The sequence below is a fragment of the Vipera berus genome (assembly GCF_964194415.1).
Source record: "Vipera berus genome assembly, chromosome: 10".
NCBI classification, from domain to species: Eukaryota; Metazoa; Chordata; class Lepidosauria; order Squamata; family Viperidae; genus Vipera; species Vipera berus.
In genome coordinates, this window is record NC_138213.1 from 3,582,485 (window position 1) to 3,602,804 (window position 20,320).

At 42.6% G+C, this 20,320-nt stretch overlaps 1 protein-coding gene across 1 annotated transcript; it reads left to right on the top strand.

Moving 5' to 3' along the window:
• Positions 1 to 12,954: 12,954 nt before the first annotated feature.
• SDR42E1 (short chain dehydrogenase/reductase family 42E, member 1) lies at positions 12,955 to 16,846 on the top strand. The gene is made up of 3 exons (XM_081336266.1): positions 12,955 to 13,013; positions 13,841 to 13,953; positions 14,661 to 16,846. Exons 2-3 carry the CDS (start codon positions 13,886 to 13,888, stop codon positions 15,766 to 15,768), a joined length of 1,176 nt encoding a protein of 391 aa, XP_081192392.1. The 5' UTR covers positions 12,955 to 13,013; positions 13,841 to 13,885; the 3' UTR covers positions 15,769 to 16,846.
• The last annotated feature ends 3,474 nt before the right edge of the window (positions 16,847 to 20,320 follow it).

Below are 20,320 nucleotides of genomic sequence, written 5' to 3' on the forward strand. Positions count from 1 at the left end.
CTGCTGTCAGGTTTTCCATTTATACTTTACTTATTTTCTTTTATTTCAATACTCACCCACCCCTGGTTGAGGGGCACATGACTTCTCTCCACAACTGCCCCCACCTTGCGTTTTCCCTAATCCAGAGACTAGATAAGCACAGTTAAGGCTTCAGAGCAGATAACCAGGGAAGAGAGGATTTCTTAGGGATAGTGTAAATGGAGACACCAGCGTTCAGATCTTAAGTTAGAAAGGAGCCCTCAGCAGAAAAGAGCGCCTCCATTAACCCATGACAGCTGTATTGGAGTCAGTTTGCTTAAGAGTTACTCACTCATACAAGTACCCCCTCTGACCCCGTAGCTTTACTCACAGTTTTTCCCCCACTGAAAATTGGGCTGAGAAAGAGGAGATGCCGGAATCCAGTCTGAACTTGCAGGAACGGTGAGGTCTCTCAAAATCCCTCAAAGCTTCCCTTTTAATCCCTCACCAGCATTCCTTTTTATATCCTCTCTGCCTTCTTTTGGACCTTAGATGATGGGTTGCGTGAAAGTTCTTATCTTTGGTAGCTGGCACTCCAAGTCTGTTTTAGATGGATTGCTTCTGAGTGACCTCCTGTCCAGGCGTCCTTATCTCCAGACCTGATCTGGCACTCTCCTTGCTCTTCTGCAAGCCTATGTTTCCCCGCTCAAATTCCAACCTCTCTTTCTTCCAGTATTTTTTTTTTAAAAAAACAACAGTATTACACCTACAGTGGAACTCCTGGTCCAGAGGAAGTCTCCTTGTTAGAGGCCCCGTTCCTGGGAAGAAACGGGGAGACAAGACCTTCCCTGTCCATAGTCACCTCTGCTTTTCCCAGAAGCAGCTGTTGATCACCATTTGAAGGAGGTTGACCTAGGTCCTAGATGGACATTTGCTAGGAGGTACTGCTTGTAATAAGTCAAACTCTAGAGAGAGAACAAATTGAGCTCGCTGGCAGAACAATCAATGTTTTGTTAAACAGAAGCTCAGGAAATGCCTTATTGATGCTGAACCTCAGTGGGCAAGTCTGCAGTTTTGACTAATGATTGAACAGTGGAGATGGATCCTTGTCTTTAGTCTGCTGCTTCTGATAACTATGAATACAGAATATATTTTTTTAAGGAGCACTTAAAGAGAGAAAAGAGAGTTGCCCAAGGCACTACGAAGACATTGGGACAGGAAGAGCTGATGTAGAATTAAAGCAATATCAGAGCTTGGAATGACGGCCTTCATTGTGCCAAAAACTGACCAATTGACTTTAGAAAGTTAAAAGAGGGGGATGAAATAAAGGATTCAGGGGATATAAATAATGCTTGCCTGACTTTGTCTCCCCCCCAAGGGTGTCATCCAGAGGAGATAAATGACCGATTCCCACAATTTTATGGCTGGATTTCCTACCTTTGTTCAAGGCTTTCTGCATCATCAGTCAGTAAAAATGACAGAGGTGAATTTGCAGGAAAAGAACCGATTCCAGAGCAATGACAGACATCTTTGTCTCTCAGGGAGCTGCTTGACTCCTTGCTAAAGAGGAATGACTGTTTTCGTGAACTGCTAGCATAATAGTGCTCCATTGCAGATCTCTGCTTTGATGCTACAAACAACCGGCACCTTCAATTATCCTGAAGTTATTCAAGACAAGGAGTCTTACGCAGAGGACTGAGGCCCTCTTACCAGAAGGAGAAGCAGCAGCTCTGAGGTCACCCTGAAGATGTCCAAGTGAAGGAGGGTTACATCCATGTTCCTCCACCAAGGTGAAAAAGGTTATGGGGTTTTTCTTCAAATAGAGCAGAGAGACTGTTGTGATTCAGGGTCAGCCTGTGGGTTCGGCAGTTGGGTCGGACGACTCAGAGGAGGAGGACGGGGGTGTTGAAGAGCTTGCTGAGGGGGTTGAAGATCTTGCTGATGAGAGCCCTCAGCCAGGCCCCTCCCACCTGGTCACGACGGAGACCCAGCTGTGTGAGCCTGACAGCGTGGATGAAGATGACCCACAGCTGGCCCTGTTCAAGGACGCCCGACGCAGGAGGCAGTCAATCAGGAGTAAACAGAGGAAGGCAATGGGGCACCTCGGAAGGAGGCAGAGAGAAGCCACACCCTGAACTGTATAAAAGGGGAATGCGTGGGAGGGCTGGTTTGCTGAAGGCAACCGCTTGAAAAGCTCCTGTTTCTTGGTTCGTGTCTTGTTTGTTTTTGTATCAATAAATTTGGCAGGCTTAATTCCAGCCTCTTGCCTTCTTGTAAAAGGGGTTGTCCCTGCCTTTTCTGCAGGGCCGGTAGCAGGCTGGTACAGAACAGAGACCATCAAAATGGTTAACCCTTCTTGAACCCTGAACGGGAAGGAGCTTCAAACATGTCAGATGCCTCCGTAGACCAGGGGTCTTCAAACGTGTCCCTTTTATGACTTGTGGACTTCAACTCCCAGAATTCCTCAGCCAGCTTGCCTGGCTGAGGAATTCTGGGAGTTGGAGTCCACAAGTCATAAAAGGGCCAAGTTTGAAGACCCCCGCCATAGACAAATACTAAAGCCAGAGACCCATTAACCTTTCCACCACCACCCCTAAGTTTCAAAGACATGGCTTGCCGTGAGATACCAAAAACGACATCCCATCATCTATACTAGATTTAAATGGCAGGATACAACAGGACCAAAGCAGCCTTCTTTTGCCCCTTAAATGTTCTTCGGAAACCTTTAAAGTGTAATTTTGAGCCTGGTGCGAGGTAAATATTTCTGCTTTCTCCCACATTTGCTTTATTTCAATAGTCATGTTTTCCCACAACGCTGATGAAGAATTTCTGGGATATTGGAAAGTCCTTGTGAAAAAGGAACTGAGCAATGTTTTTGCCTTATTGGTAAAAAAAAGAAAAAGAAAAACCACATGGAGAAAATTGAGCTACTCTCTGCAAAACGATGGATTGTGCAATATTGCGCCTGCTTTCCACTGTATTGCTATAAAACGCGAGAAAACTGCCAGTAAATGAAAATCAATCACAGGGTCTTTTTTATTTATTTATTTATTTATTTACTTAGCTAACTCTACCACCAGGTGCCTTGGGGTTTACAATAAAACATAAGGCAAAAATGAAAAACAGAGGTGTTAAAAACAATTCGAGACCACCTCTAACATAATTAAAATCAGCCCTTAAAATCAATACTTTCAACCTGCTTTTATGAAACGTGGGACAGAGGGCATTTCTTTTCAAAGCCGAGGAAGGGAAGCAAACTTGAGAATGTCTGCATGAACTGAAATTTCAACGAGGAATGTCTAATTGTCACATTGGGATTTATTTAATCTGGAAGATGGCAGGTAGGTACCACCAGTCATCCCTTCCAGAATGGATATAGAAGAATAAAATTAATAGAATAGAGTAGAGTAGAGTAGAGTAGAGTAGAGTAGAGTAGAGTAGAGTAGAGTAGAGTAGAGTAGAGTAGAGTAGAGAACAGGCTAGAGAACAGACTGGATTGGACTGGTCTGGTCTGGTCTGGTCTGGTCTGGACTAGAGTAGAATAGAATAATAGAATAGAATAGAATAGAATAGAATAGAATAGAATAGAATAGAATAGAATAGAATAGAATAGAATAGAATAGAATAGAATAGAATAGAATAGAATAGAATAGAATAGAATAGAATAGAATAGAATAGAATAATAGAATAGAATAGAATAGAATAGAATAGAATCTGGAAGGGATCTTGGAGGTCTTCTAGTCCAGCTCCCCACTCAAGCAGGAGAACCTACACCATTTGAGACAAGTGACTGTCCAGTCTCTTCTTAAAAACCTCCAGTGATGAAGCACCCACAACTTCTGGAGGCAAGTGGTTCCACTGGTTAATTGTTCTCACTGTTAGGATGTTTCTCCTTAATTCCAGGTTGTTTCTCTCCTTGATTAGTTTCCATCCATTGCTTCTTCTCCTACCTTCAGGTGCTTTGGAGAATCAGACAATCTCCTCTTCTCTGTGGCAGCCCCTCAAGTATCTAAGATAGTTGTCATGTCCCCTAATCCTTCTCTTTGGTAGGCTAGGCATACATGGTTCCCTCAAGCCATTCATCATCCTCTTTATTATCCTCGTTGCTCTTCTCTGCGCTCTTTCTAGCGTCTCAGCATCTTTTCTGTATAACGGTGACCAGAACTGGATGCAGTATTCCATGTGTGGCCTCACCAGGACAGTATAAAGTAATACTGTCACTTCTTGTGACCTTGATGCTATCCCTCTGTTGAGGCTGCCCAGGATTTTTTTTTTTTTTGGCAGCTGCAGCACAATGCTGGCTCATACAGAAATGGTAGTCCACCAGGACACCAAGGGATACACACCAGGATTGGTGAGGGCTAAGAAGTACAGAGGGACAAGCAAAGATAAACCTGATTTCATGGAAATCTAAGATTAATGAACCACACATACTACCACAGGAAATATTTGTCAACCGCTTCTGATGATTACAAGGGAGGCCAAATGTGAGGCTGGGCCTTCTCGGGTGTTGACATGTCCATGAAGAAGATTAGACATTTTCTTTCTGTTAGGATGAGATCTTTGTGATAATTGTTTTATCTGGAAATACAAAGCTATGAGGATTGGAAAGCAAGCAGGCATTCTTCCAAGGCAGTAAAACTCCTATCTCTTATCTGGCTTCTGGTGGCAGCCTAACTCCCTGTAGTATTTTCCTATTAGTTGTGTGGATGACCAAACAAAGGCTCTAAATTACAGGCTGTTCCCTTCCTCAACTAGTGAACATCACATTAAAAATACAGGAACATTAACATAGTTCTGGATTTTAATTTTTGGCTACTACTTTGCCATAGAAATTACCTTTTTTTCCCCAGAAACTGTCAGGAAAAAAATGTCTTTTCCTCCAAGATCTTGGGGGATTAGAACATTCTACACACACACACACACACACACACACACAGTCTTGCAGCAGCCCTTTTTTTTAAAAAAAAAAGCATTTTAGTGAGGCTGTGGGAAACAAACGCTTTTATGTTTAAAGGAAGTTTTTGTCACTCCTCAGATTAATAGATTGTGCTTAGTTAGATGACAAGAGCCAGTTTATTCATTTAACAAGAAATCTAATGTCACAACCTGCCTGAAATGGAGATGAAGGGAGGAGATTTTTTTATATACAGTAAATTATCTTTCCATTGATATATAATTTTATGCTACTACCCCAAAAAAGTGGTGTTATTCATGCAGATATTTGCAGGCCAGATCAGGTAGGCCTAAAAAAAAAGCCCACCCAATTAATAAGACTGCATTAATGGAACTGATTTGGTGATTTCAGGTACTTCTACACACTGTGCAGACATGGCTTCTTACAGATCATTCCAGAGCTTTTTTTTTTTCATATCCAATCAGTTGATCAACTCGATTTTTCCTGACTGACCTAGGTGTATATGACTCTATCCATGGTACTGATGTGTAGCATCAGTGTTGATTTGTTATATTTATATTTGTCCCACCATTATTACGTTTATCAATAACTCAACATGGCAAACATATCTAATATTCCTTCCTCCTCCTATTTTCTCCCCACCGATGACCCTGTGAGTTCAGTTGGGCTGAGAGACCGTGACTGGCCAAAATTCACTCAGTCTGCTTTCATGGCTAAGGCTGAACTAGACATCTCCATCTCCGGGTGATTGGTGCAAAGTTATCCAACCACCTTTCATGCCTAAGGCAGAACTATAACTCACAGTCTCCCAGCCTGGTGCCTTATCCACTAGACTAAAGTGGTTCTCCTTTCTTAGAAACCTCTGGGAGATTTTATTTTTACCCGGCATATGGTGGAAACACAGGGTGTTGTTGTTTTTTTACATCCAGCAAGGTAGACAATTGGCCTAGCAATTTAATTTCTTTCATTCCTTCTTAACAGCATATTACATTGGTTTGATTTTCACTAGATTCTTTGAACAGCAGAAAAATGAAACCCTAGGCTTTAGAAAGCTTCCGCCCAAAATAAATACGTACCTCACCCTCTTAGCTATGATTAAAAAACGTGTCTACCCACCTGGTCCTCAAGCCGTGGGTGTGATTATTTGTCCTCCCCAATCTGGATATTTACCTTGGCAAGACTGAAAATTTGTTGCAAGGGATTGTTGTAATCAAAGAAATGTCAATAGCAGAACTCATGTTCTCCCAGTTGGTGGGAAAGACATGATGTTATACTGGCAAGAATGTTTTGTCAAGGTGGAAAGACCGTCTTTCATTTGCTTTCGTGGTTTCATTTCATACTGGCTCACTCAGGATCTCAGCTTTCGGTTGAGAAGCATTTGGCCAGCTTGATAGATTATCCTGTAGAGTTGGTTAGCAGGAAGTTCATAATGACGAAAAGTGAACTCCTCCATTTGCCCAGCATATTATTAACATCTGGAACTCACTCTGGCTTAGTTTTATCTGATGGCTTTCAAAAAAAGGGTGAGATAAACTAATGAAAAATAAGCCTGCAAGACATAGAAGATACGGATCTGGTGGACAGTTCAAGGCCTAGTTTCCTTCAAATCCTCTTCTTCACAAGAGCAGCAAAATCGTAAAGAGTCTCAGATCTAAAATCTATAGTCGCCGCCCCATAGTTTTAAGGCCACAAAAGAAGGAAAATTAAATACCGTACATAGGAAACTGCACTACAAAGCGGATTTACTGAACCGGCTCCCCGTTAAAACATAAATGAAATTAGATCAGATTAGCATCTGTGAAGACCTCATTCTTTTTTTTTCACTTGAGGAGGCTTCCAGATCAAAGACAGCACCGCTTACCCCTGCATCCCATCATGGCACCTGGTTGGCCTAGAGACAACCCTCTTCAAGCAACTTTGACAAGATATTTTTTAGGTGGTGACCCACAAAGGGTTAAGCATCCCACAATGCACAGAGATCAAAGAAATGTGTCCATCTCAACAAATTACTTCCATATGGATTTGATGGTGCAGAAAAACCTGGTCCCGGCCAGAAGTGAGAGATATGGGGGCGGGGGGATTAATTTATTTGCAAACTATCAAAGATAATGCTTCCTTAACCTTCAGATGGGGAAAGGATTCCTGCTAGAGTGTTTTAATTCGTCATCGAAGAACTAAAGGCTGCAAAACATCCCAGGAAGAAGCCTTATTATTATTACTACTAAATGAATGGCTGTAAGTCGAGATCTACCTATAGAATAATTCCCACCATGGTTTTGAGTCCTCACCTCTAGAGCTATCCTGAAGGTGGCTTTCTGAATTATTATTTTATTTTATTTTATTTTTTGATGGAAAGGAAGAAGGAAGGAAATGTTATCAGTGCAGCAGGATAAACAATGATCTGCAAGGTGGAACCAATCCAAATATTACAGAGATTTAAGATACAAGACAAATATCAGACACCAGTTCTCAAATTATGCCCAGCTTGCTTAGTTCAGGGATTTAAAGGAAGTTAGCTTTTTTCCCCATCTTTTAAACTGCAATACTGTATGAGGTCTAAGAATTTTTTTTTAGTCTGAAGTGCATACTGTATTCCTGCCTGCAAAGGGCAGAATATCTGCTTCTTTGTCCTTTGTTCTCCTGCAAAGAGTCCTCGGGTTACCAACAGTTCATTTAATGCCTGTTCAAAATTACGACGGCCTCAGGAAAAGTAAGCTACAGTCTGAACTCACACTTAGCATCCATGGCCCACCCCCAGCCCCGACAGTCACATGACTGCAAGACAGGCGCTTGGCAACCGGTTCACATTTATGACCAATCGCGACATCTTTTGTGGTCACGTGATCCTGATTGGTGACTTCGTTTGCCCATTTCCCGTTGGGGGAAGCTGCACCCGCTTAATGACCAGGGCTGCTTAAGGACTGCCGGTGACTTGCTGAATGAATAACAGCTGAAAAATAGTTGGAAAACCGGGCCCAACTCAACAACTGTAATGTGTTATGGTGGAAATTCTGTTTCCAATTGTGGACATAAGTTAAGGACCTACCAGCTGTTAAATTCTCCCATGGAATCCCAGAGAAATTTTGATCATCTTCCAGAGACAGGGACACGGTGGCTCAGTGGGTTAGGACGCTGAGCTTGTCGATCGGAAGGTCGGCAGTTTGGCGGGTCGAATCCCGAGTGCCGCGTAACAGAGTGAGCGCCTGTTACTCGTCCCAGCTTCTGCCAACCTAGCAGTTCGAAAGCACGTAAAAATGCAAGTAGAAAAATAGGGACCACTACGGTGGGAAGGTAACAGCGTTCCATGCGCCTTTGGCGTCTAGTCATGCCGGCCACATGACCACGGAGACGTCCTCGGACAAGCGCTGGCTCTTCGGCTTTGAAACGGAGATGAGCACCGGCCCCTAGAGTCGGAAACGACTAGCACGCATGTGCGGGGGAACCTTTACCTTTACCTTTTACCAGAGACAAAACAAGGCAGATAGGATATGTGGTCATCCAAGCAATGTGTAGTTTTTATTCGCGAGGTAGGAATATATAAAGAAAAATCATCACGAACAGGGGCCGTGGGCTACAGGCTATCTCCAGATACCTGGAGAAATTTTGGATGAGTTTTAAGGAAATCTAAACATGAACACAACAGTCAATCGCGACACGTGCGTCAAATAGAGCTGCTAAGGGACCCATTTCACAGCCTAGATAGAAGGACAATATTTAGTCACTTCCAAAGAAAGGGAGCCTCCAACATTGTATAGAGCCTTGGTGGAGCAGTGGGCTAATGCCTCCTTAAGTAACACCACCTGCCTGCAATTAGTGCAGGTTCGAGTCCCACCAGGCTCAAGGTTGACTCAGCCTTCCGTCCTTCCAAGGTAGGTAAAATGAGGACCCAGATTGTTGGGGGCAATTAAGCTGACTTTGTAATAATGCCGCTTGGGGTGTGTGTGAAAGCCCTAATAAGCAGGCATATACATAGAATGAAGGCTACTGCTAAGTTTGTAAGCCGCCCTGAGTCTTCGGAGAAGGGCGGGATATAAATGGAATTAAAATAAAAATAAAAATAATAAAAATGTGGAAGGAAGGGCAGAAATAAATAAAACGGTTCTGAAATGCATCACCCACCCATTGAACTGGTTTCATAGCTTTTCTCCTTTCTTACTGGAAACTCATTTATGGAACAGCAGCTGGGCCAAGGGACAGGATGTTTAGATAGGATAGGGAAAGATTGGAAAAATAGATCGTCAAAAAGACCCAAGAAAACAGCAACACTGGATGAAGGAGAAAAGATTTGCTGACTTCCAATAACTTTTCTTTAAAAATGAAATGCAGGAGCTAAAAAAAAAGATGCTTTTGAAGTCAGAACCACCATATCACGTTGCTGAAGGCTATTCTAAATTTTGGGCAGGGTGGTGGTGGTGGGAATACAGAAAAGAACAAACAAAAAACTGGGCTGATCTAGTTAATCTGTAAAGAAAGTCTACGAATCCTGCTGTTGTTTTTTTTTCTTTGGAAAACCAATGGAAGTATGCACCGCTCAAAGGAAGTGGAAAATGAAATCTGTTCTTTTTTTCGTGATCCAGAACTGAATGGCTGAGCTGCTGTGTCTCCTGGTGAGACTTATCAACAGGAAATTTCAGGACGGGGTGGAAGAAAGCCCTCCCGATACAAGGAAAAGATGAAATTATGAAGTTATCCTTTGAAAACAGAGCCTATTTCCCTTTGAGGGGCAGCATGAGCCAGCCCCAAAATGCCAACCAAACTATGGCAAAAGGACAGTGACTTTAAAAACACAAATTAAAAAAACTAGATTTGTTTCATTCCTTGGTGGCTGGCCCTCAAGGGTCAAAGTTCTAGAGGACTATTTCTCATTCTTGGCGAATTTAAGATAATAATAATAATAATAATAATAATAATAATAATAATAATAATAATAATAATAATAATAATTATTATTATTATTATTATTATTATTATTATTATTATTATTATTATTATTATTATTATTTAATTTCTGTACCGCCCTTCTCCCGAAGGACTCAGGGCGGTGTACAGGGCAATATAATAAAATACAACATACAAAAATTTGAAAAATATTAAATATTACAGCCCAATTCAATACAATTAATACAATAACATAGGTGAAGATAGGCGAACTTCCAGAATTCCTCAGCCAGGAGTTGAAATCCAGCTAAAAATTTGTCAGAGTTGAGAAACAACTGTTCTCTGGTTTTGCTCATAAAAAGAAAAGGAAAAAAAACACAAACAAGCAGGTTGGGCTTGGTGCAATATCGCCACCTATCGCATATAGATACAGGGGGTGGGGGGGGGAAGCACATAGAACATAGAATAGAATAGGGTTGAAAGGGACTTAGGAGGTCTTCTAGTCCAACCCCCTGTTCGGGAAGAGACTCTTATACCAGTCTGGACAAATGGCTGTGCAAGTCTCCTTGAAAAGGTCCAGGAATGGAGCAACCGCAACCTCTGGAGGTAAGCTGATCTACATATCAATTGTTCTCACAGTCAGGAAATCTCTCCTTAGCTCTAGCATGGAATATGTCTTTTTGATAAGCTTCCATCTTTTTGTCCTTCTCTCGGGTGCTTTGGAGAACAGGTTGACTCCCTCTTCTTTGGGACAACCCCTTAGGTCTGTGGTGGCGAACCTATGGCACACGTGCCACAGGTGGCACACAGAGCTCTCTCTGTGGGCACGTGCGCCCTCGCCCCAGTCCTATGCCTTCCGCTGGGTTTTATAAAACCTTTTCGCTTTAGGCCTCCACCGCCGTGTGCAAAAAAAAAGGCTCAATCAATCAATCAATTTCAACTTCTCACGGGGAAAAAAAGATCTTGCAAAGTTGGAATTGATTGATTGAACTTTTTAGTCCCACCCAGTCTGCCGTTACCACCACAGCCACGCCCACCCCGTGATCCACACCCACCCGGCACCCGATGATACATAAGTGGGTTTTGGGTTGCAGTTTGGGCACTCGGTCTCTAAAAGGTTCGCCATCACTGCCTTAGGTGCTGGAAGACTGCTCTCGTGTCAGCGCAGGGGATAGATAGCATCACGTTCCTTCTTGGCCCATGGAGTCTTCTATGGTTTCTTCCATAGAAGAAGCTGGCCAGGGAATTTGGGGAGTTGGAAGTCCACCTGTCTTAAAGTTGTTGAGGTTGGGGTTTGGAGGGGGGAGAGGAAAGGAACCAGGAAATAAAAGCGGTTCTTTTCTTTCACAACTCCAGAATTGGGTGTCAAGAGGTGGTGCGTCCCCTGACAGGATTGATCAGGATAAGGAGTGGGGGCAGGACATTTTTAAAGCCCTCAAGATACAACATAGACATTTCAGCGTGGCTTATCTTGCTCCAGTCAAATGTGTTTGCAATTTGCAGTTTTCTACACTGCACTTAAACTTGTCAAGTGATTGGTATCAGGTATCAGGATGAACTACTAGATGATCTCCGAGGTCCCTTCCAGCTCTGTTATTCTGTTATTCTTTATTTTGTTCCATCAATCTTTGGGGGGGGGGTGTTTAACCACACTCTGGAGAACCCTGGTTAAACTCCTCCTGTAAAAAAAACTCAGACGGGGTTTGCAAGCCTTATTTTTACAGCTCCACTGGTCCAAAGCCGAGCTTTCTATCCAATAAACCACATTTCAGCCAATCCCAGCCAAAGGTAACGTGTAAGCCCAGTGACAGAATTAGGGGCCCACAAAAAATATGGGGAAAGGTCGAGGGAGAGTGGGAAAGGCAACCAGCCTCTTTGAAAACTGGCTTGAGATGGGAGGAAGACAACCTTTAGGATTGCAAGTCCAAATTGGGGCTGCCTCAAAGAAGAGGGAGTCAAGCTATTCTCCAAAGCACCAGAAGGCAAAGACAAGAAGCAACGGATGGAAACTAACCAAAGAGAGAAGCAACCTAGAACTAAGGAGAAATTTCTTGACAGTTAGAACAATTAACCAGTGGAACAACCTGCCACCAGAAGTTGTGGGTGCTCCAACACTGGAGGTTTTTAAGAAGAGACTGGACAGCCACTTGTCTGAAATGGTATAATGGTTTCCAGCCTGAGCTGGGGTTGGACTAGAAGACTTCCAAGGTCCCTTCCAACTCTTAATATGATTCTGTTCTGTTCTGTTCTGTCTATATTCTATAGTCTAGTCTACTCTTTCAAATTCTCTTCCAACTCTTAATATTCTATTCTATTCTATTCTATTCTATTCTATTCTATTCTATTCTATTCTATTCTATTCTATTCTATTCCTACTATATTCTATTCTATTGTATTGTATTGTATTGTATTGTATTCTATTCTATTCTATTCTATTCTATTCTATTCTATTCTATTCTATTCTATTCTATTCTATTCTATTCTATTCATTATTTTTCCTCCATTCCATTCCATTCTATTCTACAATCTGTCCTATTCCATTCCATTCCATTCTATTCTATTCTACAATTTGTCCTATTCTATTCTATTCTATTCTATTCTATTCTATTCTATTCTATTCTATTCTATTCTATTCTATTCTATTCTATTCTATTCCTACTATATTGTATTGTATTGTATTGTATTGTATTGTATTGTATTGTATTGTATTGTATTGTATTGTATTGTATTGTATTGTATTGTATTCTATTCTATTCTATTCTATTCTATTCTATTCTATTCTATTCTAACCCGAAAGGAGCGCGGAGCCAACGCGGCAACCCTTTGGCCGTACGCCTCCCGGTCTGCGCGCTCGGACATCTTGCCGTACGGAAGGCAACGGCTGGAAGGCGCCATGTCGGAACCCCCACCCCCACCCCCCAGGTCCTAAAACCTCCTGGGAAAGCGAGAGAGGGTCGTGCGCGCGGAGCAAAGCTTCTCTCCTCCGATGGCTCAGCGCCCGCGGAGGGCTTTTGACCCCGAGACCGGCTGCGCTGGAGGCAGGAACGGGCTTTGGACGCCCTGCAAAAGGGGGGCGGGGCGGGGCGTCCAGGTTGTGGCTGGAGATGCGTAATGTGGGGCGGGACCCGCCTCTCAGCTGATGATGGGGCGATGGGGCGGGGACAGCCCGTGGGGAAGCGAAGACAAGCGAGGGAGGCCGGCGCTCCCGTTTCACCAAAGGCTGCCGACTACAACGCCTATCATCCGCAGCCTGGGGGAGGTAAGAGCCCCGGCGTCTTCCAGGTGGACTTGGACCACAGGTCCCATCACCCACCCACCCACCCACCCCCGTCCAAAAGGTAAGCAAGTTGTGGCTGGCTCTGACGACTGGGCTGGAGGAAGAAGATACCCTGATGTTCTCCAGATGTTTGGGACTTGGCTCCAGCTAGGACTGTCTCAGGATTGGTGTCATTTCCAAACACTGCGAGGCACCCCTCTGGCTTCCTCCAGCCTACAAGTACCTTCCTCCCAAATCAGTGTCTCCAAAGGGGCTGGACTACAGCTTCCACCATCCCCAAACCCTCCTGCTGGTGGAGAAACGAGGAGATCCACCTTCGAACTGGAGGAAGCTGGATAGACTCTTTACCTTTAGGGAAGTCCCCTTGGAATCAATGTTCCCAGGATCCAATTAATTTTAGAGACTCATCTGTTTTTGTGAAATGCCAGTTGCGTGGCCAAGGGCAGTAGAGTTCGGACTCTGAAGTAGGTCATTAAACAAGCGTGTTTGATGCCCATGCAAAGCACCAGAGATTGATTCATGCACGTGTGTGTGTGTGTGTGTGTGTGTATGTGTACACATTGACTAGGTGAGATTTCATGTAACTGTGATCCCCCTTGATAGGAATCCAGTCCACTTACAGTTTGGGAAAAGTTGGCTGAAGGCAGGTTTTTAAGACCAGAGCCGTTTTACTACTGGCTAAAAGGCTTTGGATTCAAAGAGCGCAATAAAAACATAAACCCCAAAATAAAATATAAAATACGAAACGCAATGTATGGCTTGCGTGTTGTGTGCACTAAGGTTATATCACACTTTTTCTTTATTTACAGCTTAGGATTTGTGAGGAGGGGGGAAAAAACAACAACCCAGAAGTCATGGAAAGAGAAAATCCCAGCAAGGAAGCTGTCCTCATTACAGGTGGAAGTGGATATTTTGGTTTTCGGTTAGTATTTGTTCAACAAAGAATTGTGCTTGTTTTTTTTTTTAACAAATTGCAGCCTTAGTAATTACAGCCTTTGGAAAATTGCATTTAGGCATCCAAATTGGCTCACGTTTGATACACACACAAAGATCTATCTATCTATCTATCTATCTATCTATCTATCTATCTATCTATCTATCTATCTATCTATCTATCTATCTATCTAATCTCTTGAACATTATCTCTGTGCCTGTCTTTCTGTCTATCTATATCTATCATCTATCATCTCTGTTCATCCACCTACCTTTCTCCCTCCCTCCCTATCTATCATCCATGGTTTATCTATGGTTTATTAGGAGTCTACCCATGAAAAGAAAGCAGTAGAAAAAGGGAATTTGATCAACCAAAGCTACCCTCCATGTGTGTGAGCCTCCATCTTTGTGTGAAGGAGCTGAATAAACAAGAACCACCTCTACAATTGTGGTTTTTATTTCCTATCAGAATAACACGCCAGCCCTGCCCACTTAAGCAATGGAAGCTTTAGTTGATTGATCTGCCGCTTGAAAGTTGGCAATCCTCATTCTTGTCCTCAGCACCTTGAGGATTACAAACAGTTGACATAAATGGTTTCAGCGGACTTAAAGCTTTTGCCATTAAACCTTTCCTATTATGAAGTACATTTTTTCCTATAATTTCTGTTTCAACCTGTATTTCTTATTGTATTCCAGGCTGGGTTCAGCCCTAGCCGAGAGCAAAGTGGATGTGATCCTGTTTGATGTTTCCAAGCCTACTCAAGAGATGCCCAAAGGTGTGAAATTTGTGCAGGGTGACATCTGTGAGATCCATGAAGTAGAACGAGCACTCCAGGGTATGTCTTGCGTCTTCCATGTTGCCTCCTATGGAATGTCTGGCCGGGACCAGCTCAATCCAAAACGTATAGAAGAGGTGAATGTCAAAGGAACCAACAACATCATTGAAGCTTGCAGGAAAGTTGGCATCTCCAAACTTGTATTCACAAGCACATACAATGTAGTCTTTGGGGGGCAGGTTATAGAAAATGGAGATGAATCTTGGCCTTATCTACCCCTCCATCTTCACCCTGACCATTACTCAAGGACCAAAGCTTTGGCTGAAATGAAAGTTCTGGAGGCCAATGGGACAGTCCTAAGGGATGGTCAGGGAAATTTGAGGACCTGTGCCATAAGACCTGCTGGCATTTATGGACCAGGAGAGCAGAGGCATCTTCCAAGGATTGTCAACTACGTGGAACAGGGATGGTTCCGGTGTGTGTACGGGGATCCTAGCAGCCTGGTAGACTTTGTGCATGTAGATAACCTGGTGCAAGCTCACATTTCAGCAGCAGAGGCTCTGGGTGCTACCAAAAACCACATAGCTGCTGGCCAAGCCTATTTCATTTCTGATGGGAAGCCAGTCAATAATTTTGAATTCTTTCGCCCTTTGGTGGAAGGTTTAGGATACACCTACCCCTCTCTCCGCCTCCCTCTGTCCTTTGTTTACTTCTTTGCATTTGTTACAGAACTGGTCCATTTTGCACTGGGACGCCTGTATAACTTTCAGCCCCTCCTCACTCGCACCGAAGTTTACAAAACTGGTGTGACCCATTTTTTCAGTTTAGCCAAAGCTAGGAAGGAGCTGGACTATGAACCTCGGCAATACAGCCTGTGCGAAGTGGTGGAGTGGTTCCAAAGCCATGGTCACGGCCAAAAGCTTAGCAGGTCCTCAGAAAAACACTTCATCCGAAATGCAGCCCTGGTCTTCCTTGCGGCAGTGATGGCCATTGTGTACATCCCAACATTTTCTTGGAGTTTCTTTTGAAGCTCCTCAAATAAGAAAATGCAACGAGCAGCGCGTTGACCCAGAGGTGGAGCTATCGCCTCACACTCAGGAGACTCTGAGCTCAATCCTAGGCAGCAGATGATGTTTCTCTATCTGGGCGCAAGAAGTAATTGTTGCGAACTCTGTGTAGGCCTCTGGAAGGGCACCCAGCCAGTAAATTCTCAAGCGCCATTCAGTCACCCCGACTCCATCCTAATGCAAGGGATTATAGGGTCATCAAAAGGGGAAAAAAATACGACAATACAAAGTTTCTTCGCTACCCCGGGCACAAAGAAATTGGAAGTAAGATGGCCTCCAAAGCTGGCCTTTTCCCTCTCCCAGTGGGATTCATTTCCTGCTCTATCAGGAAATGATAGATGTGTATGTGATACATCTGGCAGGACCCAGAAGAAGGGCCTTCTCCGTGGTGTCTCCCTCACCATGGAACATCATTCCTGCGGAGATAAGATTGGCCCCCACTTTGACAGTCTTTCACAAGGCCCTGAAGACGTGGTTCTCCAAACAGAGGTGGGGAATCCAGAGAGGGGTGGAATTAAGTGGTTTGCTTGATCGTCTCTGTTTTCAGCAGGGGAAATGGGGGCTTTACTGTTTTTTATTCTTTTATATTTGGTTTTTTTTTTAATTGTTTGTAAGCCTCCCAGAGTCAGTGAGAGTAAGTGGTGGGTATATAAATCAAATGAACAAATAAATAAATCACCAACCCACCAACCTTGGGAGTAGGAAAAAGAACAGGAGCCTAGAGAATGGTCAAATATGAGAACTTTTGAGTCCAAAGCGAAAAAATTTGAGTAGACAAAGCATCTCAAAAGGGACTCTCTCTTGATCTTGGGACCATAAAAGCAGAGCAGAGGGAGAAGTCCCTTCAGATGTTCAAGATCCTGTTACTGTAACCTTATAATAAAGGTGGTGTTAATACTCGTGAATTGGGTTTCCTGTCTGGACATACCTTGAAGGGCTGACTTCTATTTTACTTGAACCCTTTTCTTTTGCAGGAAAAGTCAGGGTTATGAGTTTCTTGCTATTTACTGAATAAAGCACCTGCTTCTTTGTGAACACTGACACAAGAGGCTGGATGTGCAGTTCATCGTTCAGCTACTCAACTGAGTTTCTTCCTGGAACCATTCTTGCAAAATGCACTTTCAGACTTATTTTACATTCCTTGGCTTCTAATGTCTTTTTTTTGCAATTGAAGAGGAAACAACAACACTGGATTGTATGGTGTGGGCCAAAAGGACTTTGCATTTTTCATGCTGAGTTCTGAATTATGGTGGATTTGTAGTTGCTGGCAGTTATCTCAAAACTCTGATGACTTCCGTTTCCCCTTGATTAGGGCATCAAAGGAAATTGCTACCAAATTTTTAAATTAGACTTATTTTACATTTGGAATGAGCTTTTAACTCATTTAACATACATTAAATTCCGTACTTAGAGTCTGAAATAGCTTCTGCGCTCTGTAGTTGTACTGTGAGACAAGCTAACGTTTGAACTTTTGGATAATTGCTAAATGGAGAACGTAGCTATCTCTTGTTTGCTGCACTTTTCAAAATTTTCCTTGCAAACTTACTCAGAGGATACAGGAATTGCAATTTGGAATCAACTCAATTCTCCAGGTTGGGTCAACAGTGGTGTAAGATCACCCCACTGTCGTATTTCCAAGCTCAGTCTAAATATTGGGTGTTCTTATCTGTATGCTTTAATACCTGATATATTTAGTAGTTCCTCACTGAGATACCAATTAAATTGGTAATGACCAATTTAATATGAAGAGGATTCAATTCATCAAACAAAACTGTGGCCCAGGCATAGCATGCCTACATGAAGACTCTGGACTTGCTGGTTCTTTTGCAGATGTTTCATTATCTAAACTAGGAAACAACCTAGTAATGCAACATCTGCAAGAAAACAAGCAAGCTCAGAGAGAATCAAGGACCCCACAGTTCAACATGAAAGCCCTAGTGAGCCATGACCTTGTCTCTCTGTTCCATGTGGTTTATTCCGAGTTCTTGAGGAAATAGAGAGAGAAGAGAGAGAATATGAATGAGTGTTCTTAGCGTAGAAAGATCTAGAGTGACATCTACTGCTTTAAAGCTGAATCAACTTTTAGAACACATTTTCCAAGAGCACACAATGTCAGGTTTTCTTTCATTAATAATGGGCTTATCTCCAATAGGCGCTTCCTTAGAGCTTTGATTGTAAAAAGATAAAGACTCTGTCAACTTGAGCTCAACTCTTGGTGACAGGGAACACAGTGTCAAATTTCATTGGCTGTAATCCAGAAGTGCTTTGGCACTGCTGTCACTTGAAAGGTTCTTTGACCTCCTTGTCAAAAGCTGTAGAATCCCCTGGTATTTACCTCTGAAGATAGACAAATATATAATTTAGATGCACTCCCTCCTTAGAGATTTATTAAAAATAAAAAAGCTACCCACATCATCCTTCCTTGTAACAGATTTTGGGGTGGTATTTGGTATACAGCCTATTTTAGACATGTTTTAACATCTGTCCGCCAAGGTCATTCTCACATACCATGACAGTCAAGAAAAAGGACAGATCTTGTAAGACATAAGAATTCCTCAGAGGGAGTGACATCTTGCAAAACCAAGAAACACTACATTGATAGAATACAGAACTTAGAATTGGGGGTGACACCATTGGCCCCAATTTTAAAGCTTTCTCTTTAATCCTTTCTTTTCTTGTCAGGAAAATCTGATGCTTATCCCTAGGAAATTTCCAGGAATGGAGTTCAACCTCTAGGAAATTTTTATGTTGTGCTTCTTTGTAGATTCACTTGGTCACTCCATACAGGAAAACAATTTGGGGCTGATGGAGAGAACACGGAAAACATACATCAGTTCTTTGGGAAAAGATATTCCCTTTATGCCTGTGAAATTAGTCAGCTGATAGATGGACAGAAATAAGGCTGTGCTTTCACTGAACAAAACAGTGGAAACCATAGCAAAAATTGCAAAGGAAGCTTTACAAAGTCCCAAGGTGAGCAGGAAAAATTTTATGCTTGGGCACAACTAGAAAAACCACTGAAGAAGTATGAGTGTGAAACAATGCAAAAAAAACAACCTGTAAAATTGAGGAGACAGAAGAAAAGGGATTAGATGGAGGATTGCTAAGACTATCATCCTGTGTTTAATTACTTAGGCTCTGCCAGTTGGCTTGGGGCTCCAAAGGGGGGGTCTTCACATTGGGGGTGATTGATAGATTAATAACATATCCCACCTTCCCCCCCCCCGATTATCCTATTCCCTCCCTCCCCATCTTTCAACTCAGGATGTGTAGTGCATTTTTGTATTATTTTATTTGTATAATTTTATCTTTTCAATATTGTAACCCATCCATACTTAGCCTATGATAAGATGGACAGCCAATAAATAGAAGGAAGGAAGGAAGGAAGGAAGGAAGGAAGGAAGGAAGGAAGGAAGGAAGGAAGGAAGGAAGGAAGGAAGCCTTAACCGAAACTTATTTCAAAGCAAAACTATGTAAATCGACTCCCAAGCGCTGTCTGGTACTAAGGTTGTGCAAAGCTTTAGTAAGATGTGCTTTGCAAAGCATATTACTGCAAAGGAAGAGCAGATCATGCAGAACTGGAGGGTGGAGTTAAATGAGTCATTAGCCTAGTGTCATTACGTTCCCATAAGTAGTCTTAAGTCTGACCCTTCCTGAATTCAACTGACCTTTATCTGGTGCCAATTTAGCACTGAACTTTAGTTGAGTAGATTCTTATGTGTTGCATAAATCTTCTATGCTGCAGTCTAACGAACAGGCCTGATTTTTTGCACCTGACATTTTCCTTTGAAACCTTAAAGCAGTTGTGGGTTTTGCAGTCTTCTGCACATCCCCTGAGCTTCTGCACTACTGGTGGAACCACCAGGGAAGCAAAGCAGTTGTGTGTGAACATGGGCCGTGGAAACTGCTAGACAGGGTTCAGCACAGCAAGACAAGTTTTCAAAGGATGTGGCAGGTTCGATACTTCAAAGGGAGAGGCTCAATTTTCTCTAACACACTTTTTAAAATCATTAAAGGAGAATATTTATAGCTCAGGGTTAAAACGAGCGGTCCTTGTTCTCTCCGAGCTTGGTTGTTTTCTTGCAGACATTTTATTACCCAAATGAGGCAACATCACTGTTAACACAAGACCCCAAGGCAGAAGCCCATTACAGAAAAAGGAGGACCCATTTAACAAAGAAAGCTGTTGAATAACCAGGTGCCGATTGTGTCACAAGATGGCAGCAAAGATGCAAGATTGAAAAACTGAGCTTTGTGTCGTAACAGTTATAGAATCATAGAGAGGAGCCATTTAAGAAACTGAGTCCAACTTTCTGATTAATGAAGAAATCAAGAGTAAATATCTTTGGCAGATGACTCTCTGGCCTTCGCTTCCATTCAGAGTAGAGAATTTTACTGTCTTTTCTGCAAATTGGTTGAGTTGCCTATATCACTATGATGTCCTTTCTATCATTTAACCAGAATCTGTTCTTCTGCATCATAAGATACTTATTTTCTGAAGACTAAACAAACC

Bases quoted from the DNA above. Each gene is read 5' to 3' on its own strand.
- SDR42E1 (XM_081336266.1), top strand. From the start codon at position 13,886: ATGGAAAGAGAAAATCCCAGCAAGGAAGCTGTCCTCATTACAGGTGGA. The intron at 13,954-14,660 runs GTTAGTATTTGT...ATTGTATTCCAG, and splicing joins AGTGGATATTTTGGTTTTCG to GCTGGGTTCAGCCCTAGCCG.